Here is a 12,542-nt window from a genome sequence, read left to right as displayed (position 1 = left end):
TGGAGGGCAGCTGCATTCTTCCAAGGCTGCTGGGCTGGGGCTGGGCACAGACAGGCTTTGTTGATAAAGTGTTCCACGTAGTGAGGGCCACAGCAGTGATGACTCAGAGCAAGCGTTTTTAAGAAAAAAAGAAGAGAAACTAAATTTTACAAGGTCTAGGGAAGTCACATGCTTGCTGAAGCTTATCAGTAAAATACGTGCTTGGAAACTGCTGCTGTAATGGCTAACTGGAATGCAGATATGGGTGGAGAAATTAATGTGCCGTGTGCATAAGAAGTGGAGGGCATAGTTAGACAATCAACCAATGGAAAGGTGACAGGTTGGCACTAAGGGGCCAATTAGAATGTGCCATGAATTTTTGCTTGCAATGTATAAAAGTGTAGCACCCCCATAAGGAGTGTGCTTGTTTTGCGAATTATCGCCTTGCACCTCTTTCTGGCCAGAACGAAATAAAGTTATTGGACCCTTCAACCTGGGTGTGGTCATTTGGCTGTACTGCGCACTGGGCAACGAACCCATTTGGGAGACAACAGCAGAGGAGGGTTATCTCTGCTTCCCAGCCAAAGCAACTATATAAAATGATGAGACTCTTGTCAGTCTTCATGGACTTAATGGGTGAGAAGAGCTTCCACATACGGCGTGTAGAAAAGCGGGGATAAATTTGATTTCAGTTGCATTTAAAGGAGAACTAATTCACTCTTTCCAAAAGAAAAATGAACAACCGAAGCACGGCTATCTTTTGAAATGCACACTCCTCTGAATTTGCAGAACAGTTCTCCAGTCCAGTAATGTGTACAAACATGCATATACCAGGGTAACTTGTATGTACGAAAATGCATGCTTGGTGAAAATAACATACCCAAATCCTTTAGGTTAATGGAAGTGTGTGCACTAGGCAAAACTGCATACAAAAATGTGTATATTTTTAAATTAAAACAAATGAAATATGAGGAGAAAGTTGCACTAAAATTTTAATGAGGACTTTTTTAAAAAGAAAAAGAAATGCAAACTAACGTGGAAACTGAAACTGACAGATTTGCCCCTCCCTGTTCTTTAGTCATGCTCTTCATTGACCTTCAAGATCCTCTGAGTTAGCCAAACAGTATGATTGTCAAGGACATCACCTGTGCCTGGAGTTGTGTGAGGGGAAAATGGGACCTGAGAAGAGAGCTCACAAGAGGCCCCTCTGCTCAGTGGCACGGCCTAAACGTGGATCTGCAACCGAAAGAAGGGAAGGGAATGGCAGCACCAAATAACACTAGCCACTCAGCTTTTAGGGCAGAGACACACTTACTGTTGTGCCAGTTCCAGTGCATCACCACCTCTCTTTTCTGAAAAGACGCTAGTCAAACACCGTCCCTTTTTACTCTAAACACTGGTCGGATCAGCTCTAATGTGATTTTTTTTAAAAAAATTCACCCTCAGACAGGTTTCAACTGATTGGTAGATCAACCCATTGTCGCTCCAGGTGCAGCCAATGGCAACACTTTGCTGCAGGCTCAGGCAGAGACGGTGATTGGCCCAACGCTTTGCTGCGAGCTGAAGTCAGTGGCAGGGAAGGAAGGTGTGTCCAGCCAAGGGCTAAGTCACTTTAAAACTCAGCCAGAAAAAACATTCTTGCTGCTATTGAAGTGACAAATGTGCCCACAGCCTTCACCCTCCCAGCTGGATTTCAGGTGCTGCTGCATTTCGTTCTGAAAAACACGACACCACCATCCACCCATTAGTCCATTCATTGCTTCATTAATTTTGAAAATGTGAACCTTTTTACAAAAGTGGAAAGGCCCCTCTTCCCATCTCCCCCTTTGCTAGCCCATGCAAGCAAGCTCTGAAGCCCCTCCCTCCCACAATGCCATTCTCAACGGGAAGCACTTTTTTGACTCTTTCCATAATTAAAACTGGAAATTGGAACAGCGAGGATTTAAGTTTAAGTGTCATTTTGAGACACTTTCAGGTATGTATTTGTTATGGGATGGGTGCTCCTCATGCCTACAATTTTTTTGCACAATCCCCACATCATCATCATCATCAAAATGCCAGCCTATGTCCCCCCGCCATTTTAATCCAGATTAACCCTTCCCAGGGGAAATCTACTAAAGTAAAAAAAAATTCTGTTACCCACAAGCTGTTTACAGTGTTTGAAATATGAAGCCCCCATCTGGAAGCACCCTAAATATAAAGTCCAGCTGAGAAAATGCAAGGGAACGAAGGCAAGGCAAAGAGGTTGATTTTGCCCTCCTTCTCCATTCTGGGCTAGATTGGAAGAAAAAAATCAAGAAGGGAGAATTTACATTTCGTTTATTGCAAGCAAAGATTGGGTCACAGGCAAGTGCTGGGTCTCTGAGATCCATCTGACAGGGCACCTCACCCACCATGCCCAGTGGCATCTGTGGTGTTGCCACCTAGTCTCCCACAGTTCTTAATGCACTCACCTCACTCCCGCCCCCTCGCTACAGCTCTGCTGGTGGTTAAGCTGTGGGCCTGGGACTAGCAAAACCCTGATTCCAGCTGTAAAAAGTGGGGCAATTTTGCTTTGCAGTGATAGCATTGCTGCGGTGATGCTCAGAATGTGGCTGGTGCCCTGTAAGTCTGCCCTCGCCAACCCAGCGACCTTCTCCCAAGATGCCATCTTGTGGCCACTGTTGTCCAGGGAGGATAGGTGGGAACATATTGTGTAGGCCTCATGTAAGAAGGCAAGCGCCATCTTGTGGGTCTTGGACCAGGACTCCATTCCATTGGCCAGCTTGTGGGAGGAGGCCTTGTCATGGGCCAGGACGTAGGTGGTGGCCTGGGATATGGCAAGTTTCCATACTGGACCTGTTGAGGTTGTGGCGTAGGAGGCGGTCTTGGTGTGGCCTTTAGTTGTGGGCGATTGGGAGTGGAAAGGTCCTCCATGGTCATCTGTTTGATCCAATCAAGGTAGCTCTGGGTGGAGATGAAGACACTCGGCTGTTGTGGGGCGCCACAGTCGGGCGCTCCCCAGCTGGCAACTCCAACCACCCAGTAACGTTCAGACATTTTTTCCCTACACATGAGGGGGCCGCCGCTGTCTCTCTGTGGGAGGAAAGAAAAGGTGAGTGCCCGTGAGGAGCATGTTGCGTGTCAGAACCAATCCTGATGTGCGTGGACACCCCTCAGCGACTGCTGATGTGAATGACCTTAGATGAAAGATTTGTGAAGAGATGTGAAACCTGGCTGGGAGACAGCCCGCCCAGGGGAATGCCCCAGGAGGAAGGCAGAAGAACCCCCCCCGCTTTGTCAGAGGAGCCATCAAACTGTGGCCTCAAAGGACAGAGGTGCTCACCTCTTTCCCTCCTCGTCTTTGAGCATCTTGGGCCCAGGTCAAACACGGAGACTGGCTGCAACTGGGGGCAGTTCCATCAGAGGTATGTATCTTCTGCGGAGTCAAGCCGCTGGGGAACTTTGCCCGCCATTCTCTAAGTGCAGCTCTTCAACGATTTGGCCACAGAGGGCCATTTCCTTCTCCCACTTCAGCTTCCTCTGCCACCCAGCTGCAGGCCATATCAACGGGCAGCAAATCTGTCTCCTCCTATGTAGCAATTCTAGGAGCCCTGGAAGGCATGGCCCCAAACCAGGCCCACACCCTTGAGTCGCCTACCCGGCAAGTAGCAGCACCTCCGTCCTCGTGTCCAGCGCAAAGGTTCTCGTCAAGGATGCGCCTGTACCACCACTCCATGCGGCTGCAGGTCTCCTTGGGAATGAGGTTAACGCTGCCCTCCTGCAAGATTTCAGGCCTTTTCCCTGCTGTAAGCAGAAGGCAAAAAGAGCCACAGATTTCTCCCCACCCCCAGGACTAATGGAGAGAGGCATGAAGACCTCTGGACCAGGAGTCCTGCCCCTAAATCCTTACTGATGGGCTGGAGGTTAGATCAGCTATTAGTGTAGGTCACTCTGGGGGACTGCCTTCAAGTTGATCCCGATTATGAATAGAGTTTTCATGGTAAGCGGTATTCAGAGGGGGTTTCCCATTGCCTCCTTCTGAGGCTAGTCCTCCCCAGCTGGCTAGGGCCTGCTCAGCTTGCCACAGCTGCACAAACCAGCCCCTTCCTTGCCCGCAACTGACAGCTAGGGGGCAACTGGGCTCCTTGGGACTCTGCAGCTTGCCCACAGCTGCACAGGTGGCAAGGCACATAACCCCTGAGCCACTCACTGCGGGGTTATCTTTAGCTGGCCCTTGACACCCAGGAGACACGAGCAGGGATTTGAACTCACAGACTCTGGACTCCCAGCCAGGCTCTCCTCCCCACTGGGCTATACTACAAAGTCTCAAAGGTGTTCTGTTCTCTTGGCTTCAGGGCTGGACCCTGGCCTTAAAAATAGGTCCCAAACACTATAAAATAAGCAACTGGTCCATCTATCATCTTAGTACTGTCTGCACTGACTGGCAACAGCTCACAAGGGTGTCAGGAGCTTTCTCCAGCCCTGCCTAAAGATGCCAGGGGTTTAAACTGAGTATCTGTGTGCACAGCATTGTAATGGGGGGGGGGGGAGTCTGCGTGCACGGTAAAGGTAATCATCCCAGAAACCATGAAGTGGAATGGAAGTAAATTTTGATCAAGAAGCTCTGGCCCATGAGTGAAGTAGGCCTGAATGCCTGTCTTGAAGACAAAGGTGTTTTTATCTCCGGAGTGTGAGAAGCAGAAATACTGGCAAGGCCTTCATGGAGCTCAGATGTATGCAGCAGTGAAGAAGATGCAAGATTCATTGCTCCTTGTGGCTAGCAGTGCTGAGTGACCTTCATGAGTCTCTTTGGCTCCTGATAGGACTTGGGAACACGTCCAACCCTAAAACAATGGAAAACTGTTTCTGCAAGTGTTTGTCCTGTGACCTGTCGTTTACCAGTACAGATGCTGGTTTTTATTTTAATTTTTGGTGAGAAAAAGTGAGGCAAGGGAACAGGACAAATTGGAGTGCAGAAAAGTTGGGGTGTCAAGGGGATCAAAAAGAGAGACTACACTCTGTGGAAGATCTTTGCTCTCTTTTCTTAATAGTTTAGCTCAGAGATGGAGAACTGGATCCGGATGGTGAGCTGGATCCAGGGTTCCCCCACCCCCAGCAGGCCACTTTGACAGGTGGGTGGAACTCTGCCCACCAGTCAAGTGACCCATCCTTCAGGCGATGCACTATGATGTCAGGAGATCAATCTGTAGCCACGCTAGACAGAGAAATCCAAACCTAACCACTCTGGGCTTGAAGTTCCCTCTGACCAGCTGATTGGTGCTGACTTGAAGCCGTGCTTTGTGGAGGGGACGGCTGTTCTGTGGGGTTCCTCATGGGGAACTCCATGGTGCAACTGATCCCAGCAGGCATGACGTCACTGCCTGTCAGCCGATCTCCAGGTGAAGGGGCTACGAGTACCAGGGATGGAAAAAATCTCTGTGTTCCATCCTGGAGAGCCAGGTCAGTCAGTCAGACTGGTCGATACTAGACTAGATGGGGCAATTTGACTAATTTAATACATTCCTACCCTGCACCTTCGGCCATTAGGATTCCTAAGGCAGCAAATACAACAATAAATCTAAAAATTATAATGATAATAAAAGCAAAACTAGGAATAGACAAGAGCAGAGGGGGAAAAAACCTCAGCAGCATCCTTGGGGGCAGCGGGGAGGAAGTCAGGACTTGGAATCTGAATGTAGCCCTTGAAGTACAACATCTGGTTTTCTGCCCGGTGGTGACGCCTCCCCCACCCTCCAGCATCGTTCCTAATGTTGTCTTTGTAATTTCTTATTTTTTTTTTAACTTTTCTGTGCCAATACTGCTCAGCATTGAAGGTGCAGGCTGCAAATTTACTTTAAGCACATAACCAGGCTGGTCCTTGAGGGCCTGGTTTTCCTGCAGATCTCACTTTTCACTTCCATGGAGCCAAAGCCGCTGACGTAGCAGTGGGTTAGCAACGACACCGTCACGCTCTTGTCAGGCAAGCAGGCTGGCTGTATGTAGTCACTGCAGTTGACCGGCCTGTCCAGCTCCACCAAGGAAATGTCATTATGTACTCCGCCATTCAGTGAAAGCAGCTCATTCTTGTAGAGTTCGTGCTCCACTACCCTTTTGATTGAGCGTCTCTGGGCATCAGGACCAGGGTCAGAGATGCGAGTGGCACCAATCACCACCCTGTACCATGGTATGTACCTGGAAGAAAGAATAGACATGTGGTTTATAAGGCAAACTTCTGGAACGATGTTAAGATCAGTATAAAACAGCTGGAAATTTTCTGGAAAATTGTGGACCCCACGAACTGACCGCTCAGCTGGGAGCACGCAGGCATAACCAGGAGGTGGGTGCCAGCTTTGGGGTTTAAGCCCCTTCTTCTTACTCCCATTCCCCAGTCCTCCCGCGCTTCGGTGATTCATATTGTCAACTTGTTTTGGTCAGTTGTTCTGGCCTCTTCATCTCCTGTCTCATATATTACCAATAGGTGAATTTGGAAAACCATACTGAAAAACTTGCTCCTCAGTGGTTCCTCCTCAAACTGGGGCAAGGTTTTCAGTGGGCCACTGCAGGGCTCTGTCCTGGACATAGTACTTTTCAACATTTTGATCAGTGGCTGAGCTGAAGGGTGGGTGGATAGGTGGACTCATCAGATTTGCAAATGACACAATGCTACACCCCAGGTGGCTGGAATAACATTCCAAAAGAGCTTGATGGAACAAAAAACTGTACCAAACCTATCAAAATGAAATTCAAGGGAGACTAATGCAAAGTTCTTCATTGCCACCCAATCAAATGCATGGGTATGGGGTGGGGAGGGGTGGGGGTAGGAGATACCTGGTTTTACGTGTGAAGAAGTAGGTAAGTTAGCACCGTGATGCAGCTGCAGAAAAGGCTAATGTGTATATTGACAGCATGGCTGGAACTTCCAAGTTATAGAAAGTAATAACTCAGGGGATTTTTTTCTGCGGAAGCCAGACTTAATCTGGGATCCTCTGTCCATTTCTGGGTTCTGCACTTGAAGAAGGATTTAGACCAGCTGGAACAGGTTCAGAGGACAGCAACAGAGTCATGGTATGGAAAAACTGCCCTTTGAAGAAAGGCTGAAATGTAAATGTAAATGTACTGCCTTCAAGTCGATTCCGACTTATGGCGATCCTATGAAGAGGGTTTTCATGAGGCTGAGAGGCAGTGACTGGCCCAAGGTCACCCAGTGAGCTTCATGGCTGTGTGGGGATTTGAACCCTGGTCTCCCAGGTCATAGTCCAACACCTTAACCACTACACCACACCGGCTCTAGAAGAAAGGCTGAAGGAGACAAGAAAGCAGAGGGAAATGTGACAGCACTCTTGAAATATGCGATGGGCCTTCATAGAGAAGAGGGCAAATATTTGTTCTCTGATGGGTTATAGGGTATTAGGAGAAACTTCTTGATGGTAAAAGCAGTCCAAGACCTCTCCTCGACTTGAAATCTTCAAGCAGAGCCTGGACAGCTTCCTGTTGGGCATGCCTTGTTGGATTCCTAGACTGAGCAGGGGGTTGGACTCAATGGCCTTATAGGCCCCTTCCAACTCTACTAATTATGATTCTAACTCTTGGGGATGCTTTAGCTCTGGATTTCCTGCATCCAGCAGGAGGTTGGACTAGATGGCCTTACAAAATACCTTCCAGCTCTTTGATTCTCTCATTTCAAAAAGTCTCCTGGTGTGGACAGCACTTGCTGCAGCCATATGAGCTAGACACATGCTTTCAGAATGTCAAAACTGAGACCAATTCCCAGAGGACTGGCCTATCTGTTGTATTTACCCATCATGGCAAAAGGAACTTTTCTGTTATCCTGAGCCCCACGATCCCAACCGGGTCTGGACTGGGATGAGAGTGTTTGGCAGACAAGGAGGAGGAGGGTGTTAATGAACTGGGACCAACTGGAAGGGGGGATGAGGAGCTGGTCCCCTTGACTCTGGATGTTAGAGATGTTGGATTTAAGCAAGCTTGCATGCAGCCCCCTTTGATAGGGAATGTCCCCTCAAGCTAGAATTAGAGGACATCTCTATGCTTGTTTACCATGATGTAACTTCCTAAAGGGTGGGGTTATTTACCTTCTCTTCCTCCTTCTTTGTTAAGAGGATATTGATCCTTTTTGCATATTCACCATTAAGCTTGAGGAGAGAGAAGCATCCACATACTTCTCTTCCAAGACGACCATTATCATGGACTAAGACTTCTACTTTTTCTATCTAAGCTAGAGCCTATGTTTCCTGAACATATGAAAGGTCGTGAGTAAATATTCTTTATACATTTTACCTAAGAAGACTGCCTGTGTTGTTTATTTCAATTTAACTGGTGTGCGTGAGAGAGGAAGGTGGGACAGGTTGTTCTCAATTCCGTTGCTGTATATATACTTTGCTAAGAAATAGGATTACAAACTGTTCCTATTTCATTTAAACCAAACAAGAGAAGGTGCGGCAGAGTCTCCGGCTCTCGTTCCTACCCCCCACCCAGGCAGGATGCTTCACTGGGAACTGGGGAAGTTGGCAATTCGATGGGAGAAGTGGCAGAGCAGGAGGAAAAGGAGGAGGGAGCAGGTCACGGTTTCCTTGCCTAGGACTCGGTGGCGTCTTCATCACTGCAAGCAGTTGTAGCCCCCTCCTGCAGAAGCGCCTGCCTGCAAGCACAGTCTTCTCATGTACGAGTTGTGCAAGTGAGCTTGCCACACCTTGCTCTTTTAAAGCTTGGCGGGAAGGGTCTGGCTGCCCATTGGGACATCTTCAGTGCTTGAACTCCAGACTCTGCATTGCGACCCTCTGAAACCCGAGCCAGCTGCTGAACTTGTATCTTGACTAAATCTCTCTCTAACTTCAAAATAAAAGCGTTGTGGTGTTCTTGGGACAGTGAGCCAGGACCAATCTTCTTGATCATCCCAGAGTGCAGGACACGGAATAATGGGCTCAAGTTGCAGGAAGCCAGATTTCAGATGGTCATCAGGAAAACCTTCCAAACTGTTAGAGCGGTATGGCAATGGAACCAATCACCTAGGGAGGCGGTGGACTCTCCAACACTGGAGGCCTTCAAGAGGCAGCTGGACAGACACTTAGCAGATTTATTTTAAGTTGGATTCCTGCATTGAGCAGGGGGTTGGACTCAATGGCCCTACAGGCCCCTTCCAACTCTACTATTCTATGATTCTATGAAACACGTCTAGACAGCATATGCTTCTGAATATCAGAAGCTTGAAGCAAACAAAAGGGGTGTGTGGTTTAGCCTTAGTACCCATACTTCTGAAGTTCTCAACTGGGTCACAAGCCTTATAGACATGATGCTAGACTAGACTGCCTTTACTTCTGATCCAGCAGGGCAGTTCCTGGCCTGTGGACTACACTTTCCTAAGAGGATGGCTCTGAACTCCAGCACCCCATGGCTCCTCCAAACATGGTGATGTTGACAGCCCTCAAGGCAAAAGATGGGAGTCTGCTTTTAAGAGATGCCCCCGGCTGCCTGCTTTGCAGCCTCTGCAACACTCCCCAGGAACACCAGCCCTTTTGGCTTACTTTTTTTTCTCAAAGCAGTGGGCTGAACTGAGGACCCAACGAGAGCTGATGAGCGAACCATCACAGGTATTAATGGTGCCCGTCCTTGTTGATAACTGGAAGCTGACCATCCAAGGCCACGCTCCTGGGGGAACATCGCTGCCGCCCACAATCCGCAGTGTGTAATGGCTGCCCGCCAATGGGCGTCTTCCACAGATGCCACTGGAAAGAGACACACATTGTCAACAGGTCTAATATACATACGCCCAATATACCTGTTTTTGTATGCAATTCTGCCTATGTACATATTTTAAAAATCAATTTTCTCTAATATAATGCATGCTTATATGTTATTTTTGTACACTTGGCTGGAGAACTGCACTTCAAAATTCAGAGAAGTACAGATTTAAAAGGATCACTGTAATTTTGGTTTGTGTATTGCTTCAGAAACTGCAGATTAGGTAGATTCGCCTTCAGGGAATTGGATTTTTTCCTCATCCCAAATGGGGCCACAGGGACAAGAAGGCAGAGCAACACATGCAAATTAGTCAGCTCTTCTCTACGCACACTCTCTCACCCTTCTCTGTTCTCCGTTAGGGGTGGGAAGATCTGTCTCTTGTGGTTCTCTCAGTTTCTCATTTTTTCAATCTTAAATTCAGTTCTCCACATTTCTGCAGCAATGTGAGAAATTGTTTTTTAAAAATCCTCATGAAAATTCTCCAGCATTTAATGCAAATTTCTCCTAATAAACATATGTTTGTAGGGGGGTTTGACTGATGCAGACATTTTTGCAAGCAATTTCTCGTTATAGAATGCATTTTTGTACGTTCCATCATATATTCATTTTTATGCACATTTTCACCTACTATATGCATTTTTGTCAACATTGCTTGGTTGGCGAACTGCATTGCAAAATTCAAATAAATGCAAATTTCGACAGATGGCTGTGTTTCAGTTCTCATATGGTTTCAGAAAGTGGAACTTTGATACATTTGACTTGAAATGCAAACTGACTTTCTCCCCCTTCCCTAAGCTCCATGCAAACAGGCAAGAGGCATTATCAAAGTTCAAGGCACTTTCCACGGTTGAGGCTTTCGCTACTTGCCTCCATTTTGTATTCTGGAGTGAACCAAAGGTTGACCTAGCCAACAAGGAATCCTGGGTAAAGCGCTATGCCTCCACCATATTTTCTGCTGTATTTACTCCTTGATGCCTGACCCTCTTGCTGGCAAGGTTACAGGGTGACAGGAACTCTGTTGATTAAAACACTAGGAAGGCTGGTCTGCAATGATGATAGTGGTAAATAATTGGCACACAAAAGGTCACCAAATGAGACCTAAGAACCCTGCATCAGACTCCAGAGACATGCCCTCTCGACCAACTGACGTCTTATAGAAATGCAGATGCAGACCAGACAGCACAACAGTGTCCCAATGCAGGTGTGCTGATAGCTCAGTAAACCACATGCCACAGTAATTGTCCCCAACTAGTAATCCATGCAGGAGAGCCATCTAACAGATAAGCTTTCTTGATGGCATCCCACCATGTAGGCAAACCAACATTCCCACTCTGTGTACACCCCCATCCCACCCCTCACTACTCCTTCTTACATTACAGGGCCTTCCCTCTGATCATCGCATCACTGAGTCCACCTCCAGAAAGGGGGTGATGCCTCCTTCCTACGTTGGCCTGTTTTCACACTTACTCGCAGGTGGTGTCGGCATGGGTGGCCTGGAGAGCAGCAAGGGCCAGAACTGGGAGGAGCAACCATCTCATCCTTCTGGCAGCTCTGAGTGTGACTTCTTCCACCATGTTTTCCTAGAATCTATGACATCACAAAACAGATGTGTCCAAGTTCTGACCAGTCAACATGTGAGCAGGCTGACATCACACAGCTGGCTTTGCCCAAGTTCACTTTTCTTTGGAATAAGGCAAGTGGTTTAAACCATGTTTCTCTTTTTAAAAACCCTTTGGTTGAAGAGAAAAGGAATTTACAAAATCAACCATGCACCCAGAACAAACACAGGAAAGGTAAGTTAAGGCTCCTGTCTTACCTTCCACATTTTTATAAACACTGTTTGGTTGGAGAATGGCATTGCGAAATTCAAATAAGTGTGACTTTCAAAGGATGGCTCTGTTTTGGCTCTCATATTGTTTCAGAAAACACAAATTTGATAGATTCTGCTTGAAATGTGAACTGAATCAAATTTATCACCCCATCCCTAGAGAGGTATAGAAATTCTGACAATTACGTAAACAAACATCTTATTCCATATAATAGCCAACTGTGAGGTGCGTGCCAATCACTTATGGAAATTAAGCTGCATTCTTCTAAGGCTGCTGGGTTGAGCACAGACAGGCCTTCACTGATAACACTGGAAGAAAACTTGAACACACAGCCAGAGTACACAGAATAAAACTTTATTAATGAATGCAAAAGTTTATAACAAAGAAGATAAACTTCAAACTAGCAAGACAACAGCATAACTGTCATATTGTAACTATCACCTGCAGACTAGCAGATGGAATGCAGCCTATACAACCATGTTTGCAGGCTCAGACACACGACTCGCATACTCTTGTAACTCCAGCAAATCAAGTATTCCACATGGTGAGGGCCACAACAGAGCAGGCTTTTCTCTGCCTCACAGCCAATGCAGCTATATGGAATGATAGGATTCTGCCAGGCTTCATGGACTAGATGGGCAAGAGGAGCTTCCTCATCTGGTGTCTCACACTCTTCACTGATCTTCAGGATCCTCATTAGGGTTGCCAGGTTCAGGGCCTGAGACTGATCCTGTATCTTTAGGAGAAGAGAAAGTCAGCCAAGTGCCGGTGTTCTTGCAAAACTGTAATGGGAAAAACCACAAGGTGGAATTCTCCCTTCCCCCTGCACAACCTTTAAAGATACAGAAGACCTCTTGGAGGCTGGGCCTGGCAACGAAGAGGTCTTCTGTATCTTTAAAAGTTGTGCAGGTGGAAGGGAGAATTCCACCTTGTGGTTTTTCCCATTATAGAGTTGCAAGAACACCTGCACTTGGCTGACTTTCTCTTCTCCTAAAG

At 47.2% G+C, this 12,542-nt stretch overlaps 1 protein-coding gene across 1 annotated transcript; it reads right to left on the bottom strand.

The window, feature by feature from the left end:
* Window positions 1-1,190: 1,190 nt before the first annotated feature.
* LOC133390839 (acrosin-like) lies at window positions 1,191-11,255 on the bottom strand. Its single transcript, XM_061640258.1, has 6 exons — window positions 11,185-11,255; window positions 9,501-9,701; window positions 5,870-6,153; window positions 3,620-3,765; window positions 2,813-3,054; window positions 1,191-1,215 (listed from the first exon to the last, which is right to left on the bottom strand). Exons 1-6 carry the CDS (start codon window positions 11,253-11,255, stop codon window positions 1,191-1,193), a joined length of 969 nt encoding a protein of 322 aa, XP_061496242.1.
* Between the last annotated feature and the right edge of the window lie 1,287 nt (window positions 11,256-12,542).

This window comes from Rhineura floridana, chromosome 8 (genome assembly GCF_030035675.1).
Source record: "Rhineura floridana isolate rRhiFlo1 chromosome 8, rRhiFlo1.hap2, whole genome shotgun sequence".
Lineage (NCBI taxonomy): Eukaryota > Metazoa > Chordata > Lepidosauria > Squamata > Rhineuridae > Rhineura > Rhineura floridana.
This window is presented reverse-complemented; position numbering and strand designations above follow the sequence as displayed.

Coding starts and splice junctions, on each gene's coding strand:
- LOC133390839 (XM_061640258.1), bottom strand. CDS start 11,255: ATGAGATGGTTGCTCCTCCCAGTTCTGGCCCTTGCTGCTCTCCAGGCC. Junction 3,766..5,869: donor TGGCTCCATGGAAGTGAAAA/GTGAGATCTGCA, acceptor TTCTGCTTACAG/CAGGGAAAAGGCCTGAAATC. Junction 3,055..3,619: donor GAGGTGCTGCTACTTGCCGG/GTAGGCGACTCA, acceptor TTCCTCCCACAG/AGAGACAGCGGCGGCCCCCT.